Below are 21,956 nucleotides of genomic sequence, written 5' to 3'. Positions count from 1 at the left end.
CCTTTCACAAAACACTTCCTATTGCCAAAACCTTGACCCCCACCCCAAATCCATCACCACGCTAAACAATTCTGTCTCTCCCGTGTCTTGTCTGTGTGAGCAGGTGGACCTGCACCCAGAGCAGCATCTCTCCGCAGTACAACCTGTGTGAGCAGATGGTGCAGATCAGAGAGGACCACATCCGCTTCATCTCGGAGCTGGCACGCTACAGCAACAGCGAGGTGGTGACGGGCTCGGGCCTGGACAGCCAGAAGTCGGACGAGGAGTACCGCGAGCTGTTCGACCTGGCCTTGAGAGGCCTGCAGCTGCTCTCCAAGTGGAGCACGCACGTCATGGAGGTGGTGAGTAGAGAGGGAGAGTCATGCGGGCCTGTCTGTTTATGTGAGTCTATCGTCGTTTACGGGTAGAAACCGAGTTGAAAGTGGTTAGCTGTTTCAGCCCTATTGGATACCATGTGACATTTATGCTACTGTCCCCTGGACCACCTCTCTGTCATTGATCTCTCTCTCTCCCTCTCTCTCCCTCTCTCTCTCTCTCTCTCTCTCTCTCTCTCTCTCTCTACTCAGTACTCGTGGAAGCTGGTCCACCCAACAGATAAGTTCTGTAACAAGGACTGCCCGGGCACAGCGGAGGAGTATGAGAGGGCCACACGCTACAACTACACCAGCGAGGAGAAGTTCGCCCTGGTTGAGGTCATCGCTATGATCAAAGGCCTGCAGGTTAAAGTTCACCTTGAACAAGCCAATCTGTCTGTGCTGTCTGCTGCTAATCACAAATGTCAGTCACTAAATCTGCTATCAACACCAGGGTAAACATTTCTCAATGAAGAAGTTAGGTGGACCACCGCAAACCACTAGAGCTAATACTACTAGTTGTATTCATTTTATTAACATAATGTACCACAAAGATTGGTTAGAATATCATTTTATTCATTAAAATAAGTACCCTTCTAGGTCAGAATCAGCTTTATTGTCATGTCACACCCCAGGACAAAAATCCACTCGTCCTAGACAATTTGCCCTCTTGGCCCCCAAACTGTGGAATACACTCCCTGTCGCACTTAGAACAACAGACTCACTCCCCAGCTTCCGCCGTGGCCAGAAGACTCAACTCTTCAGACTCCACCTAAGCCCATAGCACTTACCGTAGCACTCGCCTACCCCCAAAGGCCATATTGAAAGCTAGATAGCATTTTTTACGTTTTATCTAAAGCTTTTTACTTATTAGGTGCTCGGCCTACCTAGGTTATTTTGTCTAGATTGATATTTCTTTGCATTTGATGTATTGATGTTGATGTATTGATGTATTAACCTGCTTATTGTATTGATGTTTACCCTGCTTATTGTAAATCGCTCTGGATTAAGAGCGTCTGCTAAATGCTTAATTTGTTAATTGTACATCTCAGGTTTACAGAAGTAGAAAAGTGGGTGACATTTGTTTTCGTGCACGTTCCATTCGGGTGTTTGTTGTTATGGCCATTAGCATAATGGACATGGTGATTGATGGTTCTGACGGGTTCCGACAGGTTCTGATGGGACGTATGGAGTCTGTCTTCAACCAGGCTATCAGAAACACCATCTATGCAGCGCTTCAGGACTTTGCCCAGATGACGCTTAGAGAGCCTCTTCGTCAGGCTGTTCGCAAAAAGAAGAATGTCCTCATCAGGTACTAATGGAGGAAGGCAACCTGATCTTAAATTGGATAAACCCATTTAGGCCTAGAATTATTTCATGCTTTAACTACTGAAACATAGCAGATATACAAGCTCACAGCGCGGCATGATATTTTTGAAAAATCGTGTTTGTCTTTGAATATATCTTTTTAAAAGCGAACATTTGTAACTCAAATATTTGCTTCTAGGTGGTCCCTGGAACAACATATTTTGAGATGGGGGATCCGCGGCCAAATACCTGTAATTTGGGGGGTCCTTGACATGAAAAAGTTTGAGAACCACTGATTTTAGAAGAAGGATTTACTGAGAAGACATTTATAGAATCGCGTCAAAAATATTCAAAGACTTGCACAAAAGTTCAAAAATAGCTCGGTGCCGCCCTGTGAGCTTGTAAATCTGCTATTTTTTAATAGTTAATGCATAAAATAATGGTTAAAGTGGTTTAAACTTACAGAACTCATAACTGATCTGTGGTAGAATGTGTAATTTTACCAACAGCGAATGTTTCTCACTTATTGCCAAAAGTTCCTAAACGGTGGTAAATCACTGATACATGGCGGGTTCTCACTCACCTTCCTCCCCTGCATTGTCAGTGTTCTCCAGGCCATCCGTAAGACAATCTGTGACTGGGAGGGGGCGAGGGAGCCGCCCAATGACCCCTGTCTGAGGGGGGAGAAGGACCCCAAGGGAGGCTTTGATATCAAGGTGCCACGCAGGGCTGTAGGCCCCTCCAGCACACAGGTGAGGAGATAGAAAAGGGCTGCTAAAAACAACCAAAACGAGTTCACTGCAGACATTTATTAATGTCAGATGAGTCAAACCAGAAGGAATATACCTGCCCTTCTCATTTCAGTTCCATGTATTCTAATGCCATGATTGTTTAGTTCAGGGGTCTTCAACCTTTTCAGTCCAGGGACCCCTTAGTTGAGAGAGAGATGAAGCAGGGACCCCCACAACCTGTTAATAGATTCCTAGCATCTTTTGACAGCATAATGACAGCACAATCATCAGTGTATTTTGGATTCTTGAACCGTCAATAGGCCTACTTAATAAACCTGACCTTTCACTCTGTACTTAGTCTGCTCCTTTTTCCCCTCTACACCAAAGCTATTTGCCGAAAATAGTAGACCTACAAGCTCACAATGCCTCGCAGCGCGAGGCGTTGTGAGCTTGTATATCTTCTATTTTTGGCTAAAGTTGTCAGAATATGGACCTTAGGGTTCAAGTGGTTAATATAAAAAAGGTTTCTATCGCACAAAGATTTGGAGGACCCCCTGTAGTAACTCTCAGGACACCCTAGGGGTCCCAGACCCCCTGTTGAAGACCCCTGGTTTAGATGTTGCCAAAGTGTCATGTAATCTCTCTCTCTCTCTCTCTCTCTCTCTAGCTGTACATGGTGCGTACCATGCTGGAGTCTCTCATAGCAGATAAGAGCGGTTCTAAGAAGACGCTGCGCAGCTGTCTGGACGGGCCCATCGTTGTAGCCATCGAGGACTTCCACAAGCATTCCTTCTTCTTCACACACCTGCTCAACTTCAGCGGTACGGAGGAGCTCACACCTCTTCCCCCGTCTAAACTGGACACTATACTGTAGCTTGAGTATTTAGACCATTGCAGACGCCTTCAAATGAATGTGTGACACCTTTAAACATTTAAAGGGGGGGCACGGTGGCACAGTCGGTAGCACTGTCACCTCGCCTCACAGCTAGAAGGTCCTGGGTTCGATTCCCGCTGGCTGCGTGTTCTCTCCTCCGCGTCATCAGCACCCACACCCTAGGTGGGGTTGGCGAAAGGGCCTTTCTGTGTGGAATTTGCATGTTCTCCCCATGTCTCCTACGGTAGATACCCTCACAAAAATATGCAGTAATCCTGGTCTCTATAATGCCTCCCCCTGGCCAGGAACTGGTTGGAATAACGTGTTCCTTCCACGTTCTACGTCCAACCGGGGAAGCTCCCCCTGTCAAGTGATAAGAAGCGGCCTGCTCACTGAAGGAAGCATGAGCTCAGTTCGGGGCCCTCCCCAGGTTGGCAGAGGGAGAGCAGACCCCAGGATTACAGCTTAGGCAATTGGCATTGGGTGAAAAATGGGTTACAAAAAGCGTGGGATAAAAAATGTAAAATACATTTATTATTTTTTTCTAAATCGTCTGCCCTATTTCTGAAGGAAGAAATAACTTAAGTTTTTTTTCCCTCCATGCTCAGACTATACAATGCAAACAATGGACATAAGTGCTGGTTCCAGACTATTTACATTTATATTGCTACATTTATAGCCTTTTTTCCTGCTCTTCTGACACAGCTATTCTGTCAGTAAACACCAGAGATTATGGATTCCACCTCCTCTCCCCTTCTCATTTATGTTACTTTGTTGTTGTTGTTTTTTTAGATGTTGTTTAGACAAATGCTAGGTTTGATTTTTACCTGTCATTCTATAGTTTCTTAGAAGCACTCCCTTTTTTCCCCCTTGCACTTTACTTATGTGACCATTTACCCTGCCTTTGTTAACTTATGACTCTAAACCTATGTAAATATTATTACTTGACCTTGTTTTATTTATGTTAACGTAATGAGCAAGAAACCACAGCATGCGTTTACTGATTGTGTGATACCCTGTGATTGTACAGAAGCCCTCCAGCACTGCTGCGATCTGTCCCAGCTGTGGTTCAGGGAGTTCTTCCTGGAACTGACGATGGGTCGCAGGATCCAGTTCCCCATTGAGATGTCCATGCCCTGGATCCTCACTGACCACATCCTAGAGACCAAGGAACCCTCCATGATGGAGTAAGACCCAATGTTTCTGATATGCTGACATCCAGTGGTGGAAAAAGGACTCAAATGTTTTTGCGTCACATCACGACTTAAAGGGGAGAACCACCCATTCTCAACATTGATGACATCATCACGGTGTCAAACCCCACAATCAATCCTCCAGTTCTGGTCAACACATATGTGGGGGGACTTTTTTCTTATTTCCACATAACTACTCAAAGGTATATTAATGACATAGTTCAATGTTGAAAATGGGTGGTCCTCCCCTTTAAGTACTTAAGTACTTAGTTACTTTACCAAAGCCAATCTAACAGCAGTAGCAGAGTGCTGTAAGAAATACATAAAACATAACAGAGTTAGCAAATCAAGTAAGCAAAGATGAAATATAGTATCCGTATTGATTCTGACAATGACAATACTTTTATGATTCAGTTAAACGATGTAGTGCATGTGCATGTAATCATTTATATTGCGGCTGAATGGAATATCTTCCTTCTCCCCAGATATGTACTGTACCCTCTGGACCTCTACAACGACAGCGGATACTACGCTCTCACCAAGTTCAAGAAGCAGTTCCTTTATGATGAAATTGAGGCTGAGGTAACTAGGGATGGGATGATAAGTGATATTATCGCTTATTGTGATAACAAACACTCACGACAATCTAAACACATTTAAAAGTACTTGATACAGTCTTTTTTCACTCTCTATCAGATGTCTTTGCCAAAAGATAGCAGATCAAGCTCACAACACGTTGCGACGCGGTGTGAGCTTGTAGATCAGCTATCTTTTGGCAAAGACGTTTGTTCCGCCCCAGGGTAATGGATGTTGATTATCGCGATAATATCGTAAATCACGCTTTCTTTTGTCACAATAATCGTGATATGAAATTTTCATATCGTCCCATCCCTAGAGGTAACATGACGTTGCTCTCTAAAATGAAATGTTAATTCCATTCAATATTGTTGAAACACTAGCGTGAACAAAACTGCCTCTTGTTTCCAGGTGAACCTTTGCTTTGATCAGTTTGTCTACAAGTTAGCCGATCAGATATTTGCCTACTACAAAGCAATGGCCGGAAGGTAAGAAAGAGCAGTGTATTTGCGCTTTACACGTTTGCTGTTAATGGTGCACAAAAGATCCTGAACATCACTGAAGAAAATAGTCTGAACCCAATCTCACATGTGCTCTGTGTCCCACAGTGTCCTACTAGACAAGCGCTTCAGAGCCGAGTGTAAAAACTATGGTGTGATCATTCCCTACCCTCCATCGAACCGCTACGAGACCCTGCTCAAACAGAGACACGTACAGGTACTGAACTTGGACAAAAGAATACATTAGACTGCCTTGATGGGTAGAAAACATAACTCAGGGGCAGTGGCTCAGTTGATGGAGCGTCTGTCCGGAGCAAGACACTGAACCCTTAACCGCTCCTGATGAGCAGGATGGTGCCTCTGCCTTAGGTGTAAATTGGTGAATGTACTGTAAAGTAACACACTTTTTACTTTGACTTTGACCTCTTTATTGATATAGTAAACATTATGTAAAATATAAACGTTGTCACACCATTATCAAAAGGATAATATGCTAAAAAAGCCAGCGGCGTATTCCCATTGCGGTCCATTCATATGTATGTGCAAATGATGTTGTGCATGTCAATCCAAGCAAGAAAATTTCCTATTGGGTAAAAGCGTGGGTGTGCCTTCCACACTAGGGGGAAGGGGTTAGACGCCTGAGTAATACAGGTGTGAGGGGATAGTACAAAACACTACAATACAATAAAACATTATAATATAGTTTTTTATATATTTTCTTTTTGTAATAGTTGTGCAGTAGTTAGGTATTTATATTATATAACAACTGCACAACTATTACAAAATGTAAATAAGATGACGTGCTTCACAAGGAAACCATGTAAAGCACTCTGGATAAAGGCAGTCTAATAAATTAAGGCCATTTACCACTTAACAAGTAAAACTGTACTAAAATGGTAGGACAAGTCTCTGTGTTATTTCGTGAAGATGTTTCCTCAGCTTTGTGTTGTACATTATCTCTTCCAGCTGCTAGGGCGTTCAATTGACTTGAATCGCCTGATCACACAGAGGATCTCGGCGGCCATGTACAAGTCTATGGACCAGGCTATCAGCCGCTTCGAGAGTGAGGATCTCACATCCATAGTGGTGAGAGCACAAAGCAGAACAAAGCACTAAACAGCATATTATGAACACCTCCTGGAGGCCTTTTCAAATGTTCATACTCATTTTCAAGCTATCACTCTCACTCACTCAAAAAAGAGATACACTAGTATGGCAAAAGGGCATTTTCTGTGTGGAGTTTGTTCTCCCTGTGTTGGGTTGGTTACCCTCACAAAAACATGCAGTAATCCTGGTCTCTAGAATGCCTCCCCCTGGCCAGCCAGGGCTCCTGATGGAGGGGAAAGGAACTGGTTGGAATACGTGTTCCTTCCACGTGCTACGTCCAACTGGGGAATCTCCCCCCTGTTAGGTGATAAAAATCGACCTGCTCACTCCTCATGCACTGAAGGAAGCATGAGCTCAGTTCCCCAGGTTGGCAGAGGGAAAGCAGAGCCCAGGATTACAGTTTAGGCAATTGGCACTGGGTGAAAAATGGGTTACAAAATCCTGGGATAAAAATTTAGAAAAGAAAAAACAAAACAAAAACAAGAGATACACTCAATACTTTAATTCGCTTGGTCCATTCATTCCCCAACTTTTTCCCGCGGGTACAGGAGTTGGAATGGTTGATGGAGATCAACAGATTAACCCACCGGCTGTTGTGCAAGCACTTGACCTTGGACAGCTTCGACGCCATGTTACGCGAAGCCAACCACAACGTCTCCGCTCCCTACGGACGCATCACGCTGCATGTGTTCTGGGAACTCAACTTTGACTTCCTGCCCAACTACTGCTACAATGGATCCACCAACCGGTGAGGCACAGTGTGTATACTGTATGTTTATGTGCGGGCACGTGCACACATAGACGGGGAAGATTCACTATTTCTACGTCCCGTTATTTCGACTATGGGCAGGTTAGCTACTCACCAGCGTCAGGGTTACTGAGGTTAGGGTTAGTGTTGCGTTAGGTTTAGACTTAGAGGTTAACATTCACCAGCGTCGGCAGGTTAGCATTTCACCAGGTTAATATTCACCCGTGTCGAAATACTGGGACCTAGAACAAATGTTATGTTGAAATATCGACACGCTCCCCACATAGACATCAAAGGGGGCTCAAGCCCCTGCCCTTTTATCTATCTGTAAAAAGTGCCCTCTCTCCAGACCATGAATGCAGTTTTTACTACGGTGAAAGAAATGCAAATGCCCTCTTTCCATGCCATACCTGAAGGCAGCATTCAAGAGAGAGTTTTCAAAGTTACTTCTGGTTCACAACATTTACTCCAACCTTGCACTTTTTTTTATGTCGCTTAAGATAAGCGCAACATGAATTGCAAATAGTTTTAAACTGTTCATTGTTCTAACATCTTCTAACATCTCTCTCTCTCTGCCTCCTCAGCTTTGTACGTACCGCTATCCCCTTCACCCAGGAGCCTCAAAGAGACAAGCCAGCCAATGTGCAGCCTTACTACCTGTATGGGTCCAAGGTACAGTATGTTGTCCTTGATGGCAATGTTTAATACTTGATGCCCTGATTGTTAAGCCATTTAGACCTGAACGCAAATCTGTGTCACTTTAGATTTAAACCACTTTAAGCATCATTTTATGCTGTAAGTATAAGAAAATCGCAGTTATACAAGCCTACAGCGGTATTTTTTAAAAACTGTGAGTCTTTGAATATTTTTGACCCCATTCTATAAATCTCTTCTAAATCCTTCTTCTGAATCAGTGGTTCTCAAACTTTTTCATGTCAAGGACCCCCAAAATTATGTGTGTTTGGCCGCAGACTCCCATCTCAAAATGTGTTGTTCCAGGGACCACCCAGAAGCATATATTTGAGTTACACATCGCTTTTAAAAATATATATTCAAAGACTTTCAAAAATAGCAGATCTAGAAGCTCACAGCGTGCAACGTTTTGTGAGCTTTCTTTCTTCATAAACCTATTATGGGTAACACTTGCTATGCATGCCATGTCTATAATGCATTATGAACATACTTATAATGCATTAGAGTCTGCTTATAACACTGTATAATAATAGTTATAAGAACTCATAAATACTCATAATGCTTTATAACAATAAATCATAATTATAAAGCATTCTATAAGGACTTATAAGGTCATGTATAAATGCATCGTGATTTTGGAATAACAGTGTTTTGTGTTTCTCTATTCTTGCTCCCCAGCCTCTGAACATTGCCTACTCCCACATATACAGCTCCTACAGGAACTTTGTTGGCCCGCCTCACTTCAAGACCATCTGCCGTCTCCTTGGTTACCAGGGCATTGCCGTAGTAATGGAGGAGCTGCTGAAGATTGTCAAGAGTCTGGTATTTGCCTTCCTTTTTTTTTATTTGGCACTTTATTTAGGAAGTCCTTTCAACACACCATTGTTTCTGCAGTACATTGATTTCTCTCTCTCTTTCTTTTCTTCCTGGCCTCTATATTCTGTCTGTCTTCCGTCCTGCATTCCAGTTACAGGGGACCATCCTGCAGTATGTGAAGACACTGATAGAAGTAATGCCCAAAATCTGCCGCCTGCCACGCCATGAGTACGGCTCCCCAGGTGAGGCCAATGAATGTCCCCACTGTCAAAGGACCAGGAGAATCACACTCTCCTCTTACGTTAAGATGGTGTCCAGGTTTCCCACACGTGTCGCTCCTTCTGCCATACCAGGTATCCTGGAGTTCTTCCACCACCAGCTCAAGGACATCATCGAGTACGCAGAGCTGAAGACCGACGTCTTCCAGAGCCTGAGGGAGGTTGGAAACGCCATCCTGTTCTGCCTGCTCATCGAACAAGCTTTGGTGAGACACTCCAACCCCTTGTCCGTGTTCTAAACAATCTACAATCCTTTAGTTTCATGTCTATTATCCTCCTCTCCCGATGGAGTTTGCATGTCCAAATTACAGTAAAGATGTCTGCTACAAATAACGTAATTGTCATTGTCAAATAGTCGCTGTCCTGACACTGAGGTCTATATTTCTCAATGGACATTTCTCATTAGTTAAGGCCCATTCCTATCGTTTACGGTTATCGTTGTCTTTATCGTTGTGGTGTGGATGCTGCCATTCACTTCAATTGAGAATTATATATTTTTTATCTTTATCTTTATCTTTATCTTTACCGCGACCAGTAGGAATGGGCCTTTAGACTACTTTCAACAAGTCTGTGCAGAATTGACACTCGGGACTGCCACTGGAACTACAGATCAAATAGCCCATGGCAAAACTGCTTATAAACAGCTTAAATCCGGTAGAAGTTACATCATTGATTGACTCTGATGCTTGATCAACCAACATCTTTCCTAACTTTGAACTGTTGAGCCAGCTCTCTCTCTCGCTGGCAGAATTCGGCCTCCACACTCCCTTTATGCTAATGTTCTAGTTCAGATCGATTAGCCAACACACAGAGGGGAAATTTGGATGGGAACAGACTGTTGTCCTCCTTTTATGTTGTATTTTATGCAAAATAAGAATAGTAGGACAGGATAGTAGGAGGGTGTTATAGTATGATAGTAGGATATAGTAACATTAACATACTCTACCAGACCACACAGATTGGTTAAAATATGTTCTTGTTCATATAAATAAAGTCCCTGATATTTTTATTATTATATTAGTGTCATGATTCTTGCTGCCGTTCTTTCAATGCATGCTCAACAGGGACTGCTAATGCAGAGGTATTTGTAAATGTCTCGACGGATAAAAAGAACAGTACAATAATCACCCAGTTATCCCAGGTTAACTGGGTGATTGGATGTTTCATTCTGATTACTGATGTTGATTTAGATGGAACATGATATTATGAGCTTATGAATATCGGATGCAGATCCCCAGTAGTGTTCCTTTGTGTGTGTTTGAGCTCTATCTGTTTTCTGAAATGCAACTGTATTTTCTATTACACGCTGGCAACTACAACAGGTGGTAAGGATTTAGTATTTGTCACTGATAATGACACGAGAGACTAGATTTCTCTCTCTCTCTGTCTCTCTCTCATTGTCTCTCTCTGTCATTGGTTTGCACTACTGCGTTCTTCTTTTTCACCATTTTCTTTCTTTGGCACACAGAGTTTCACCTCCAAACAGCCATGGAGGCCCACATTGTTAACTTATTTATATTTAAAAAGAATAGCTCAAACGATTATAGTAAATGTTTCTTAAAAGACATTGCGCACACACACACGCACGCACGCACGCACGCACGCACGCACACACACACACACACACACACACACACACACACACACACACACACACACACACACACACTTGAACACTGAATATAGAAGAAAAGGTTAATTAACTACAAATCTACTCAGTAGGTATGATGCTGAATGCTTCCATGGCAGAGGTGATGGTACATCTCTGTTGCAGTCTAGTGCCTCTGCCTGCATACTGCATGCCAGCACCTGTAATGCCGTTCTCATGTAACATTAGCCAACTGTTAGCTTTTTATCATTTCTCTTTGACTGCCAAGGTCTGTGAATGCGTAGCATGTCTGTCTAGTGAATTCTAATGGATACCTAAGGCGTCTTACTTGTATCCATAGACGTGTGAGTGTGTGGTGTAGTGTGTCCTTTATCCTCGCATGCCCTCTTTTTTCATATTTAATCTGGTTCTTTTTTCTTCTTCCTCTTCTTTTAGCCAGGGTAAAGTGTTTAGTTTGGTCTAAAAAAAAAACATCAACGCAAAATACAACCAAGTATATGATCTTCATTCTTCATTCTTAACCCATTCAGAACGAGTACACATTATTGTGTATCATTATTTTATGCTTTAACTATTGAAAAATAGCAGATATACAAGCTCACAGCGCGGCACCGAGTGCCGCGCTGAGAGCTTGTAGATCTGCTATTTTTGAAAAGTCTTCAAAAATAGAATTTTGACCCGATTCTATAAGTGTCTTTTGAATCCTTCTAAGATTTTTTGAAAAAACTATGTTTCTGTGTCAGCAATCTGGCTATAGTCATTGTCAAAGAAAAGGTCCTTTTCACTTAACTGGAGCTCAGTTAGTCTGTTCTTGAGAGACTACTTTGTCAGTGGTTCTCAAACCTTTTCATGTGAAGGACCCCCAAAATTATATTTATTTGGCCACGGACCCCATCTCAAAATATTTGGTTCCAGGGACCCCCCAGAAGCAAAATTTGAGTTACAATCGTTCGCTTTGAAAATACATATATTCAAAGATTTGCACACATTTTCACAACTTTTTCAAAATAGCAGATCTACAAGCTCGCAGCGCGGCACTCGGTGCCGTGCTGTGAACTTTTAGATCTGCTATTTTTCACTGGTTAAAGCATTCAATAATTCTAGTCCTCTAATTCCTAGATAAACCAGATGAGCCACTGAGCCAGGCAGGGGAGCAGATTACAGTATATCCTGGGAATATTGCACTATGGTTCTTCTACAAGAGTCAGGGTGTAGGGCTTGGCAATTAACTGATTTTTATATATTGAAACAGAAGCTTTTTGTTAAATATATATTAATGAATCGGCAAAAAGGAATAGTAATATATATATACTTTTCGACTAAATCGATTAGTCTCATTAACCACTTCACCATGTATTATACCCTATGTTGTTGTATTAATGTCGTTGTTGTGAGCTTGTAGATCTGCTAAACAATTTAACCCATTTAGACCTAAGGCTTGGCTGATTCTAAAAAAAACAATCAGAGACAGTGCTTTCTACTGTCTAAATGCTTGCTCCATACTGCAAAAATACTGACTGTTATCTGAACTCTGAGAGAGAGTAAAACTAGACATTTACTGTGTATACAGCAATTGTTCCTACTGGTATATACTGTCTGAGAGGCTATTGTTTTAGAGAACCTGTCTCTTTGTTTATTTGAACCTCAGTCCCAGGAGGAAGTGTGTGACCTGCTTCACGCAGCGCCCTTCCAGAACATTCTGCCTAGAGTCTACATCAAAGGTAAGTTCAGAACACTTCTCTCAGACAAGACTGATGACAGATTCGACTGAAACTGAAATATTTGCACATCTCTCTGCTAATACACCAGATGGTGTTGTTGTTGTTGTTGTTGTTGTTGTAAATGAAGGAAACAAATCAGTCTTCATTCTTGAAGTGGCCTGTACCTTTGATTCTAGTTGGAGGAAGCCTTTATGACTAAAGTCATTAAAAACCAGCTTCTCCTCCAAACCATCACAGAGCTAGGCTATTGCTGCAATATACTTGTGTTCATCTTTGGCAGCCAAGTACATGTACATACAGTAGGTTGGTTGTAAGAGGCCTCCAACAACTCGGGATGGCAAAAAAAGCAGCTAAACAGCTTGCAAAATTCTGTGCATCCCTTATTATTCTATGGCGAAGGCGTTACTACCGGTACTTGTACCCTTGAGGGGTGTGTGGGTAATGGATATTTGTCCAGAATTAGCTGACTGTACGTTATTTACAGCACTTTGTAATATTTTTGTCCTTGTATTCTTATATTCTCTTTTGTGGACATAAATAAATGATTAAATGTGTGTGTGTGTGTGTGTGTGTGTGTGTGTGTGTGTGTGTGTGTGTGTGCGTGTGTGTGTGTAATTGCTGGTGTACAGAGGGAGAGCGCCTCGAAGTGAGGATGAAACGGCTGGAGGCCAAATATGCTCCTCTCCACCTCGTGCCTCTGATTGAGAGGCTGGGAACCCCACAGGTGAGTTCTAACGAGGGCTGCCACGATTATGACATTTTATATGATGACTAATTGTCACTCAATTAATTGCGATTAACGATTTAATTGTGTTTTTGTCGTTGACAATTACATTTCTGTTTGGCTTTTAGGCTCTGTAGTTGCACACGGCAGATATGACACATAACTCAAATATGCAAAGGAATGACTGACATATATGACAACTTTATACTTAAAAAAAGAACATTGATAGTGGAAATAGACGATCTACAAGCTCACAACGTGTCACATCGCGACACGTTGTGAGCTTGTAGATCTAACTTTGAAAAAGTTTGAAAATATACGGAAACTTTTCAACACGGAAACGATTATGTCAAATAATCGCGATTAGACAGTTGTGTAATAATTGTGACAGGGCTAGTTCTAACCCAGCTCTGCTGTCATTCTCCCAATCTCTCATGCTCTCTCACACACATGCACGCACGCACGCACGCACGCACGCACACACACACACACACACACACACACACACACACACACACACACACACACACACACACACACACACACACACACACACGGGGCACGCAGACATAAGGTGCACAGTTACGTACCTGGTAATTTGCTGTAATTTGGGATTGCTACCTGGGCAACAGGTAAACAAACTCATAATCAATTAATTTGATTATGAGAAACAAGGTTTTTTATGTGTCACGTTGTGAGCTTGAAATCAACAATGTTTTTGCACTGACTGTTGACATCTATTTCAATTAGGACTGGGACTCGATTAAAAAAAGTTAATTTAATTACTAGAGGCTTTGTAATTAATTAATCGAAATTAATCACATGTTTAATAGCATACAGATTTTTGACCAGAGAAGCAAATACTAGTGTGTTTTTTTAGATCAAATGTTCCCAAAGCGTTCTAATCGGCGGCTTCTCCCATTGAGTGCACTGGGGTTTGTTGGCTGTTGGTTGGTGCACCAGTATGATCGGTATGCATGTAACTTTCTCCAGGGAGAAAGGTTATATGGTGCAATTATAATGCATCTAATTTTTTAATTGTGTTCATTTTCTGTAATTAATTAATCTAAATGAATCAGTTAAAGTCCCAGCCCTAATTACAACGAATCAAAAAAGTAATTGATCGGCAAGAAAACAATCGACAGTTGCAGCCCTACTGGGAACATATCGCCTTTGTCGGGTGGAAACCTCGCATCTCCAAGTTTCAAATTTGTATGTTTTTTCACAAAGTAAAGCCCTGCTTCATCGTACAAGGCCGTCACACAAAATAAGTGAAAACAGCAGATCTACAAGCACAAAACGCCTCGCGGTGTGTGCTTGTAGATCGGCTGTTTTCACTAGTTAAATCATTTTTAAAATGAAAAAATGCTAAACAAAAGGTTTTGGACATACAAGGTTTTCACCCGACAACGACGATATTCTTCTGATCACAGGCAGAAGCTACTCTGTTAATCTAGCTGACTTCGAGTCAAACAAACACAACATCTGCTCTGGTATTCCACAGGGCTCGATTCTTGGTCCTTTATTATTCTCCCTCTATATACTGCCGCTGGGAGAACTTATTTCCGCTCACGGTGTGAATTTCCATTTCTATGCTGATGACACCCAGTTGTACCTTTCGGTGGCTACGGACGACCCCTGTGCTCTAGACCCATTGCTGACGTGCGTGTCCAGCATAAAATGCTGGATGAGTGAGAACTTTCTCAAGCTAAATGAGGACAAGACAGAAGTTCTCATAATAGGTTCTACTGCCCAGAGAGAATCAATAATAAATAGACTTGGTAACCTGGCTAAAGAAAATAACACCTCTGTTAAGAACCTGGGGGTGATCATTGATGCTGAATTAAATTTTAATACACACATTAATCATGTCACGAAGATTGCCTTCTTTCACCTTAGAAATATTGCGCGAATTAGAGCCTATCTGTCGCTGAACGATGCAAAAACGCTGATCCACGCTTTTGTTTTCTCTCGGCTTGATTACTGCAACGCACTTCTCTCTGGTCTGCCAAAGAAAACAACTGACAGATTACAACTTGTTCAAAATGCAGCAGCCAGAGTTTTAACAAAAACTAAGATAAGAGAACATATTACTCCAGTTTTAGCGTCGCTACACTGGCTCCCGGTTGTTTTTAGGATTGATTTTAAAATTCTTTTACTTGTTTATAAAGCTCTAAATGGTCTGGCACCTTCGTACCTCTATAACTGCCTGCATAGATATGTTCCAACCCGCCCACTCAGGTCCTCTAGTGCAGACCTACTTGAGGTGCCAACAATGACATATAAAAAATATGGTGAAGCAGCTTTCTGCTTCTATGGACCGACAGCTTGGAATAAACTACCACTACACCTAAGACAGGCAGCCTCGGTGGATAGCTTTAAAGCACAGCTCAAGACCTATTTCTTTACTCTTGCTTTTAGCTAAATTTTTTAATCCCTATGCTGCTATTGACGTCCGCACGGCTCTGAAATTGTTCTTCAATGCTCTATGCTTTTATTTTTTCTTGCTTTATTGTAATCATTTTACTTATCTCTTTTTTATGTATTTTTTATTTCTATTGTACTTTTTCTCTGCTAAGCACGTGTGCTTCATTTTATGCTCTGTAAAGCACTTTGAGCTGCATTTCATGTCATGAAAGGTGCTATACAAATAAAGTTTTATTATTATTATTATTATTATTATTATTATTATCATTTATTTACGCATGTCCTGCTCTCTCCTTGACCTTTCCCTGCTTCCCCGGGAACCGCGGCCGCCTTCCTCAGCAAATCGCCATCGCTCGTGAGGGGGACCTGCTGACCAAAGAGCGTCTGTGCTGCGGCCTGTCCATGTTCGAGGTCATCCTGACGCGCATCCGGAGCTTCCTGCAGGACGCGGTGTGGCGCGGGCCCCCGCCCACCAACGGAGTCATGCACGTGGACGAGTGCATGGAGTTCCACCGCCTGTGGAGCGCCATGCAGTTCGTCTACTGCATCCCCGTCGGCACGCACGAGTTCACAGCAGAGTGAGTGGTGGATGATATGTGCTCGCGCTTTTTGCGTTCGTGTGAATGTGGGTGCACGGTGTCTGCGATGCAATCTACATGCATCGTCTAGACCGGGGGTCTTCAACGTTTTCAGGCCAAGGACCCCTTAGTTGATAGAGAGATGAAGCAGGGGCCGCCACAACCTTTTTGTAGATTCCATATAGTTTCATTGTTTGACAGCACAATCATCTGTGTATTTTGGATTCATGTCAATTTGTGTTTTCAGATATTTAACCACTTGGACCGTCAATACTTAATAAACTTGACCTTTCACTCTGCACTAGGATGCTCTTTTTCCCCTCTACACCAAACCTCTTTGCCAAAAATAGACGATCTACAAGCTCACAACGCCTCGCAGCGTGAGGCGTTGTGAGCTTGTAGATCAGCTATTTTTGGCCAAAGTTCTCAGAATATGGACGTTAGGGTTCAAGTGGTTAATATAAAAAAGGAGAAAAAAGGTTTCTATCACACAAAGATTTGGAGGACCCCCTGTTGTAACTATGATGACCCCCTAGGGGTCCCGGACCCCCTGTTGAAGACCCCTGGTCTAGACACAGTTCTTTAATCCTGCTAAGAGTGAAAATAAGTAATGTCTGTGATGTTAGGCCCTGTTTCCACCAAAGTGTTGTTTTCTGTCTGTGTGTGTGCGTCAAAAAGTAATTCTATAAGCTCACAACACCTTGTGAGCATGTAGATCTGCAATTTTAGAAAACCTCTGACAAATGTTGACAAAAATGGGGTGCCCTTTATAAATGTTCCCATAATTTATTTGAGTATATATTGTAGTACTGCTCAAAGAATTAAGGGAACATTTTGTTCCATTAAATTCTTTGAGCAGTGTATTTCTTTTTGTGATTGTCCCCCCCTGACTGCCCCCCACTTTGAAAGTCTGTGTTGAAGTCATAGCATTTCGTTGGAGTCTTTGTTGGGTCTGTGTAATGGTGTGTTTTAAATGTTGTTTCACCTTGCAGACAGTGTTTTGGTGACGGTCTGAACTGTTTTAAATGTTGTTTCACCTTCCAGACAGTGTTTTGGAGACAGTCTGAACTGTTTTAACTGTTGTTTCACCTTGCAGACAGTGCTTTGGTGACGGTCTGAACTGTTTTAACTGTTGTTTCACCTTGCAGACAGTGCTTTGGTGACGGTCTGAACTGGGCCGGCTGCTCCATCATCGTACTGCTGGGCCAGCAGCGGCGCTTCGATCTCTTTGACTTCTGTTATCACCTGCTCAAGGTGCAGAGACAGGACGGCAAGGACGAGATCATCAAGAATGTGGTGGGTTTCTGGTGGACTTCTGTTCCTTTTAGGATCTATGGGCCCTATGTTTGTCCATGCTAAACTCTAAACCTCTAAACTTCTTTGCCTTTTTTTTTAAAACATTTTTAAATATTTTAAATCTACATTAACACGTTGTGAGCTTGTCCATCAGCTATTTGAACTATTAAAAAAATCTAAATAGTAAAAAAAAAAGACAAAGACTTATAGGGGTTTAGGGTTTAGCAACGACGAAAATAGGGCCCTATAAGTGTTATTGTTTTTCTTTTTTTTTCTTGCTGCAAACACTTGATTTAAACACAACACACACACAGGCTTTGGGTCATAAATGATCAGTTAAGTTCTGTATTCTGAGTGATTGCATACAGTAAATCCACTATTCTCTATCTCTCTCTCTCTCTCTCTCTCTCTCCTTATCTGTTGTGTACCCCCACCCCCTCACACAGCCCCTGAAGAAGATGGCGGATCGCATCAGGAAGTACCAGATCTTGAACAATGAGATCTTTGCCATCCTCAACAAGTACATGAAGGCCGTGGAGACTGACAGTTCCACCGTGGAGCATGTCCGCTGCTTCCAGCCTCCTATACACCAGTCCCTGGCCACCACTTGCTGAAGACACACCCCTTGCACAAGTTAACAAAAACACACACACACACACACACGCACACACGCACACACGCACACACACGCACACGAATGCCAGTCTTTTCGCCATCCCGGCCGTTCGCCTCGGGCCCTTGGGCGTCTATCCGGCATAATGGCACACAGTTTCTGAAACCTACGTTTTCAAATAACTGTATTGAGTAAAAGTACAATATTTGGATCCGAGATTTAGTGGAGTAGAAGTACAATTATTGGAAATTGGAAATACTCGAGTAAAGTAAAAAAAAAACAACAACAAAAAAACTCAACATTTTACTTACGTAAGTACAGTACTTCAGTAAATGTACTTAGTTACTTTACACCACTCTTCGTGTCATATTAGCTATTTTATACCGAGTTTAGGTCCTATTCTGCAGTGGCTGGCTCTAAACTGTCTAACCCTAGACTTATTCCTCATCTTATCTTCGGTAAAACAAATAGCCTACAAGACAAGTATACAAAAAAACGCCCCACCGAGCGGTCAGTGCGGTGAGCGTGAGGTCGGTGGAAATAATTCGGGCGAACGGCTGGGTGGGCGAACAGATTGGTTACCACACACACACACACACACACACACACACACACACACACACACACACCCACACACACACTCTCCATAGCTGTGATCCACATTCTGCCTCTCACTGGTCGGTCCGTCATTCAGAGCTACTAGATGTACTCTGATGGTATATTAGTGTTTCCATTGTTGGCACATGGTATATACCAAGACAAATTAGCTTGGAATTTGTCATCGGGTCCGGAATGTGGCTGTCTCTAATAATTCTTGAAGCTACAAGCGGCCATAGAACTGTATGGTAGAAAAAAGCTACAACTTGACATTGTCATCTCTGTATTTGTGGCTCTGAACACCTAACCCCTCCAAAAATCTTAACAACATATGAAGTGGGTGAGACCAATGGTGAAAGTGTAATATTGACACCATTTCACGTTTTTCTTTCCTCTTTTTTTGTTTTTACTTTTCCTTTCTTCCTTGTGGCTGTCACTCAGACTCATGCATGCCTGGCCCTTGTCCAAAAAGGCTGTACACCTGTGGATCGGTGGTTCATTGACACAAACGCCAACAGACTAGTTGTACACTATAATCTCCAAGCCTAATTTTGTCCTCGTGTTCATTCAGAAAGCTGTCCAGTGACCCTGCAGATGAAATCCAATTAACAGTTGAGAATATCCATTAACCAAACGGGGTTAAAAACGTATACACCCAATTAACTCAACGACTAATTTTGTAGAGTATTGTAGCCTACGGTGATTGATGGTTGAAGTCCTGTGCGTTGTTCTGATAAGTACTACCACGACTGCTGTAATTATTGCTACAGACATCATTATTTTTGTGCCATGACCCAGACCTGTAACCATACCTGTTTCTAGTGACACTGTACATTTCAGTACTTCTTGCACCTCACAAGCACACCTCCCCCCGCTTTCAAAGGAATGAGGTAACAGCGTCATTCATTTGGTTTGCTTTTATTTATTTATTTTTTACTACCCCGCTTTCCGGTTTTCTTGCCTTTGATTGGGTACCACCCCCCCACTGTAAATTTCACAAAGAAGTGAAGTGTTCTGAGTGTTGTAATTGTTCTTGTTTTTAATTATTGATAATTTAATTTTCATTCTACTCTATGTATACTTGCCTCTTCTACTGACCGGAAGCCTCATCGACTCTTTTTTTTTTTTTTTTTCTCTCTTTTGTCAGTTTGTTGAAATGTTTTTTATATTCTGTACATGAATACAGTGATATTGTTTACCATTTTTAAAGACACATCCTCATCTGCGCAAAATGTGTTTACTTTTTTTTTCAAGGGTTAAAACAAAGAAACAAACATTTTAGAAAATACCTCTAGGTTGTACGAAGACAATGCTGTACTAGATTAACCAGTTTTGAGTGTGAATGAATGTTGGTCTGGAAAGAAGACCTGCAAATTCATCCGGCTGTACATTTAAATCTGCCCCAAGGGAAATTATATCCCTTTTTAGGTAAAAGAAAAGAAACGAACAAAAGAAAATCTTCTCCGGGGAAGTTTCACCAAATGTATTCAGTATTTACTATTGTTGGAATTTTGCTTTAGATTTAGCAGTGTTATCAAAATATGCAAAAAAAAGAGTCCCTATTTTTTTTTCTTATGAAGCAAAATTGTGTGAAATCTTTAGAGGAAAAACTTACAAACACCCACTTGGTTTTGTCTACCTTTATCTGTTCCATTTTTGAATGAAGAAAGCTTCTTTTGTAATTCCAGTGGTACTTTTATTATATTTATTCACACAGGTCCAACGTATTGTTCATTTAAGGGTTAATCTAATGAAGAAGAAAATAATAAAATAAGAATGACGGTACCAATGCATCATCTTCAAACCTTAGCATGGCAAGTGTAATTTATTGTCATCGATGACTCCATTTGTGACATGAGGTTTTGTTTATATTGTTGTATGAGTGACCATGTTTTGAAATACAAAAAAAAGGAGAAAAGACTATAAGATGTACAACAATAATGGTCCTGTAAAGGGATTTGAAATTATGTTGTATTTCCATGAAATAAAAATATCTAACTAAAAAACATGAAAGGTGATATTAGTGGCATTTTTGTGATTGAAAATGATCAACTACTCCATGTTCCTGTGTTGTTTATAGTGGATCTCTACACATATTTGTGGAATACTTTAAAGATTTCACCTGACTGTAGATCACTGAACACAATGGTTGTCGATGTGATTACTGAAGATCTGACTGTAGATTGAATACTGCACAGATTACTGAACACACGATTGTGGATAATTGCATACACTCAATGTACTACCAATTACAGTGCAGAATACTGACTACTGAAAATATTTCTGAATATATGACAGCAGAACCCCCTCAAGGAACTCTCAGGGTCCCAGGACAGGACCCCATTTTCAATACCACTGAACAGAACAAGACTGTATAGAACAGTGGTTCTCAAAGTGGGGTCCGGGGACCCCCAGGGGTCCTCAAGGGAGTTCCAGGGGGTCCACTCCGCAGCTAAATGATAGCTAAGAACCAAACAGACCTTTAGGGCTGTGGTTCTCAACCTTTTCACGCCGCGACCCCCCAAATAATTTAATTTAACGAATGTATATGTGAGCATGTAGATCGTCTATTTTCACAATTTCTGCCTCTAATATTTGACAATGTTTAATTTTTCATTTTAGAGGTATTAAAAAAGGTATTAAAAGTCCTTAAATTGTCACTTTAGAAATGTGCAGATAGCCTCTATACACTTAAACTGTATGTTGGTTTGTTTACTGTTGAGTGAAAACAATTGTTGCACATTAAGTTCATCATGTGGGGACCCCCCAAAAATAATTTGGGGACCCCCCTAGAGAGACGGTATGGAACTAAATGTTCCTTACTCAATGAGATTGTAAATTAACTTTGATTTTACACATATCCCAGAGATAGAAATAATGCCATTACATGGGGGCCCAGTGCATGTCAAACTGGGGGTCCCTGAAATTAGTTGGTTGAGAATCACTGCTAGCCCTAAAAAATCTTCTCTTATTTGGGGCACATGAATTCAAGTTTGAGAACCACTGGGTGGCAGTAGAACCTTTAACAGAAGACTAACAAAAACAACAACAAAGTGATTGGTTAGCTCTGGTCCAGAGCAGCTCTGACAGGCGGCTGGCTAAAAGACCAGACCATGATTTCTGTACCCCTACGAGAGCTCAAACTTCAATCAAACAAACTGAACTACTTTTGCTACTCACCTAACCAAAGGTAGTTTTGCGTTGTTGAAAGTCT

General features: G+C 41.7%; 1 protein-coding gene across 4 annotated transcripts in view; it reads left to right on the top strand.

Annotated features, from left to right (window-relative positions):
- The window catches only part of cyfip2 (cytoplasmic FMR1 interacting protein 2), a gene marked incomplete at its 5' end in the record, with an annotated part of 30,786 nt that extends 12,565 nt beyond the window's left edge, over positions 1 to 18,221 (top strand). For all 4 annotated transcript variants that reach the window (XM_080745684.1, XM_080745683.1, XM_080745685.1 and 1 more), the window contains 20 exons: positions 104 to 341; positions 567 to 719; positions 1,526 to 1,665; positions 2,266 to 2,413; positions 3,060 to 3,213; positions 4,297 to 4,453; positions 4,945 to 5,041; positions 5,447 to 5,523; positions 5,644 to 5,752; positions 6,502 to 6,621; positions 7,191 to 7,390; positions 7,975 to 8,062; positions 8,762 to 8,905; positions 9,051 to 9,141; positions 9,253 to 9,383; positions 12,435 to 12,507; positions 13,137 to 13,231; positions 15,998 to 16,236; positions 17,385 to 17,532; positions 17,979 to 18,221. In XM_080745684.1, the coding sequence (XP_080601810.1) occupies positions 104 to 341; positions 567 to 719; positions 1,526 to 1,665; positions 2,266 to 2,413; positions 3,060 to 3,213; positions 4,297 to 4,453; positions 4,945 to 5,041; positions 5,447 to 5,523; positions 5,644 to 5,752; positions 6,502 to 6,621; positions 7,191 to 7,390; positions 7,975 to 8,062; positions 8,762 to 8,905; positions 9,051 to 9,141; positions 9,253 to 9,383; positions 12,435 to 12,507; positions 13,137 to 13,231; positions 15,998 to 16,236; positions 17,385 to 17,532; positions 17,979 to 18,146 (2,770 nt within the window). In that variant the 3' untranslated portion in view covers positions 18,147 to 18,221. The remainder of the gene's footprint in view (positions 1 to 103; positions 342 to 566; positions 720 to 1,525; positions 1,666 to 2,265; positions 2,414 to 3,059; positions 3,214 to 4,296; positions 4,454 to 4,944; positions 5,042 to 5,446; positions 5,524 to 5,643; positions 5,753 to 6,501; positions 6,622 to 7,190; positions 7,391 to 7,974; positions 8,063 to 8,761; positions 8,906 to 9,050; positions 9,142 to 9,252; positions 9,384 to 12,434; positions 12,508 to 13,136; positions 13,232 to 15,997; positions 16,237 to 17,384; positions 17,533 to 17,978) is intronic.
- Between the last annotated feature and the right edge of the window lie 3,735 nt (positions 18,222 to 21,956).

The sequence above is a fragment of the Nannobrachium achirus genome (assembly GCF_963921795.1).
Source record: "Nannobrachium achirus genome assembly, chromosome: 17".
In the NCBI taxonomy this organism is placed as follows: Eukaryota; Metazoa; Chordata; class Actinopteri; order Myctophiformes; family Myctophidae; genus Nannobrachium; species Nannobrachium achirus.
Note: the sequence above shows the minus strand (reverse complement) of the source record. Positions and strands in the feature narration are given on the sequence as shown.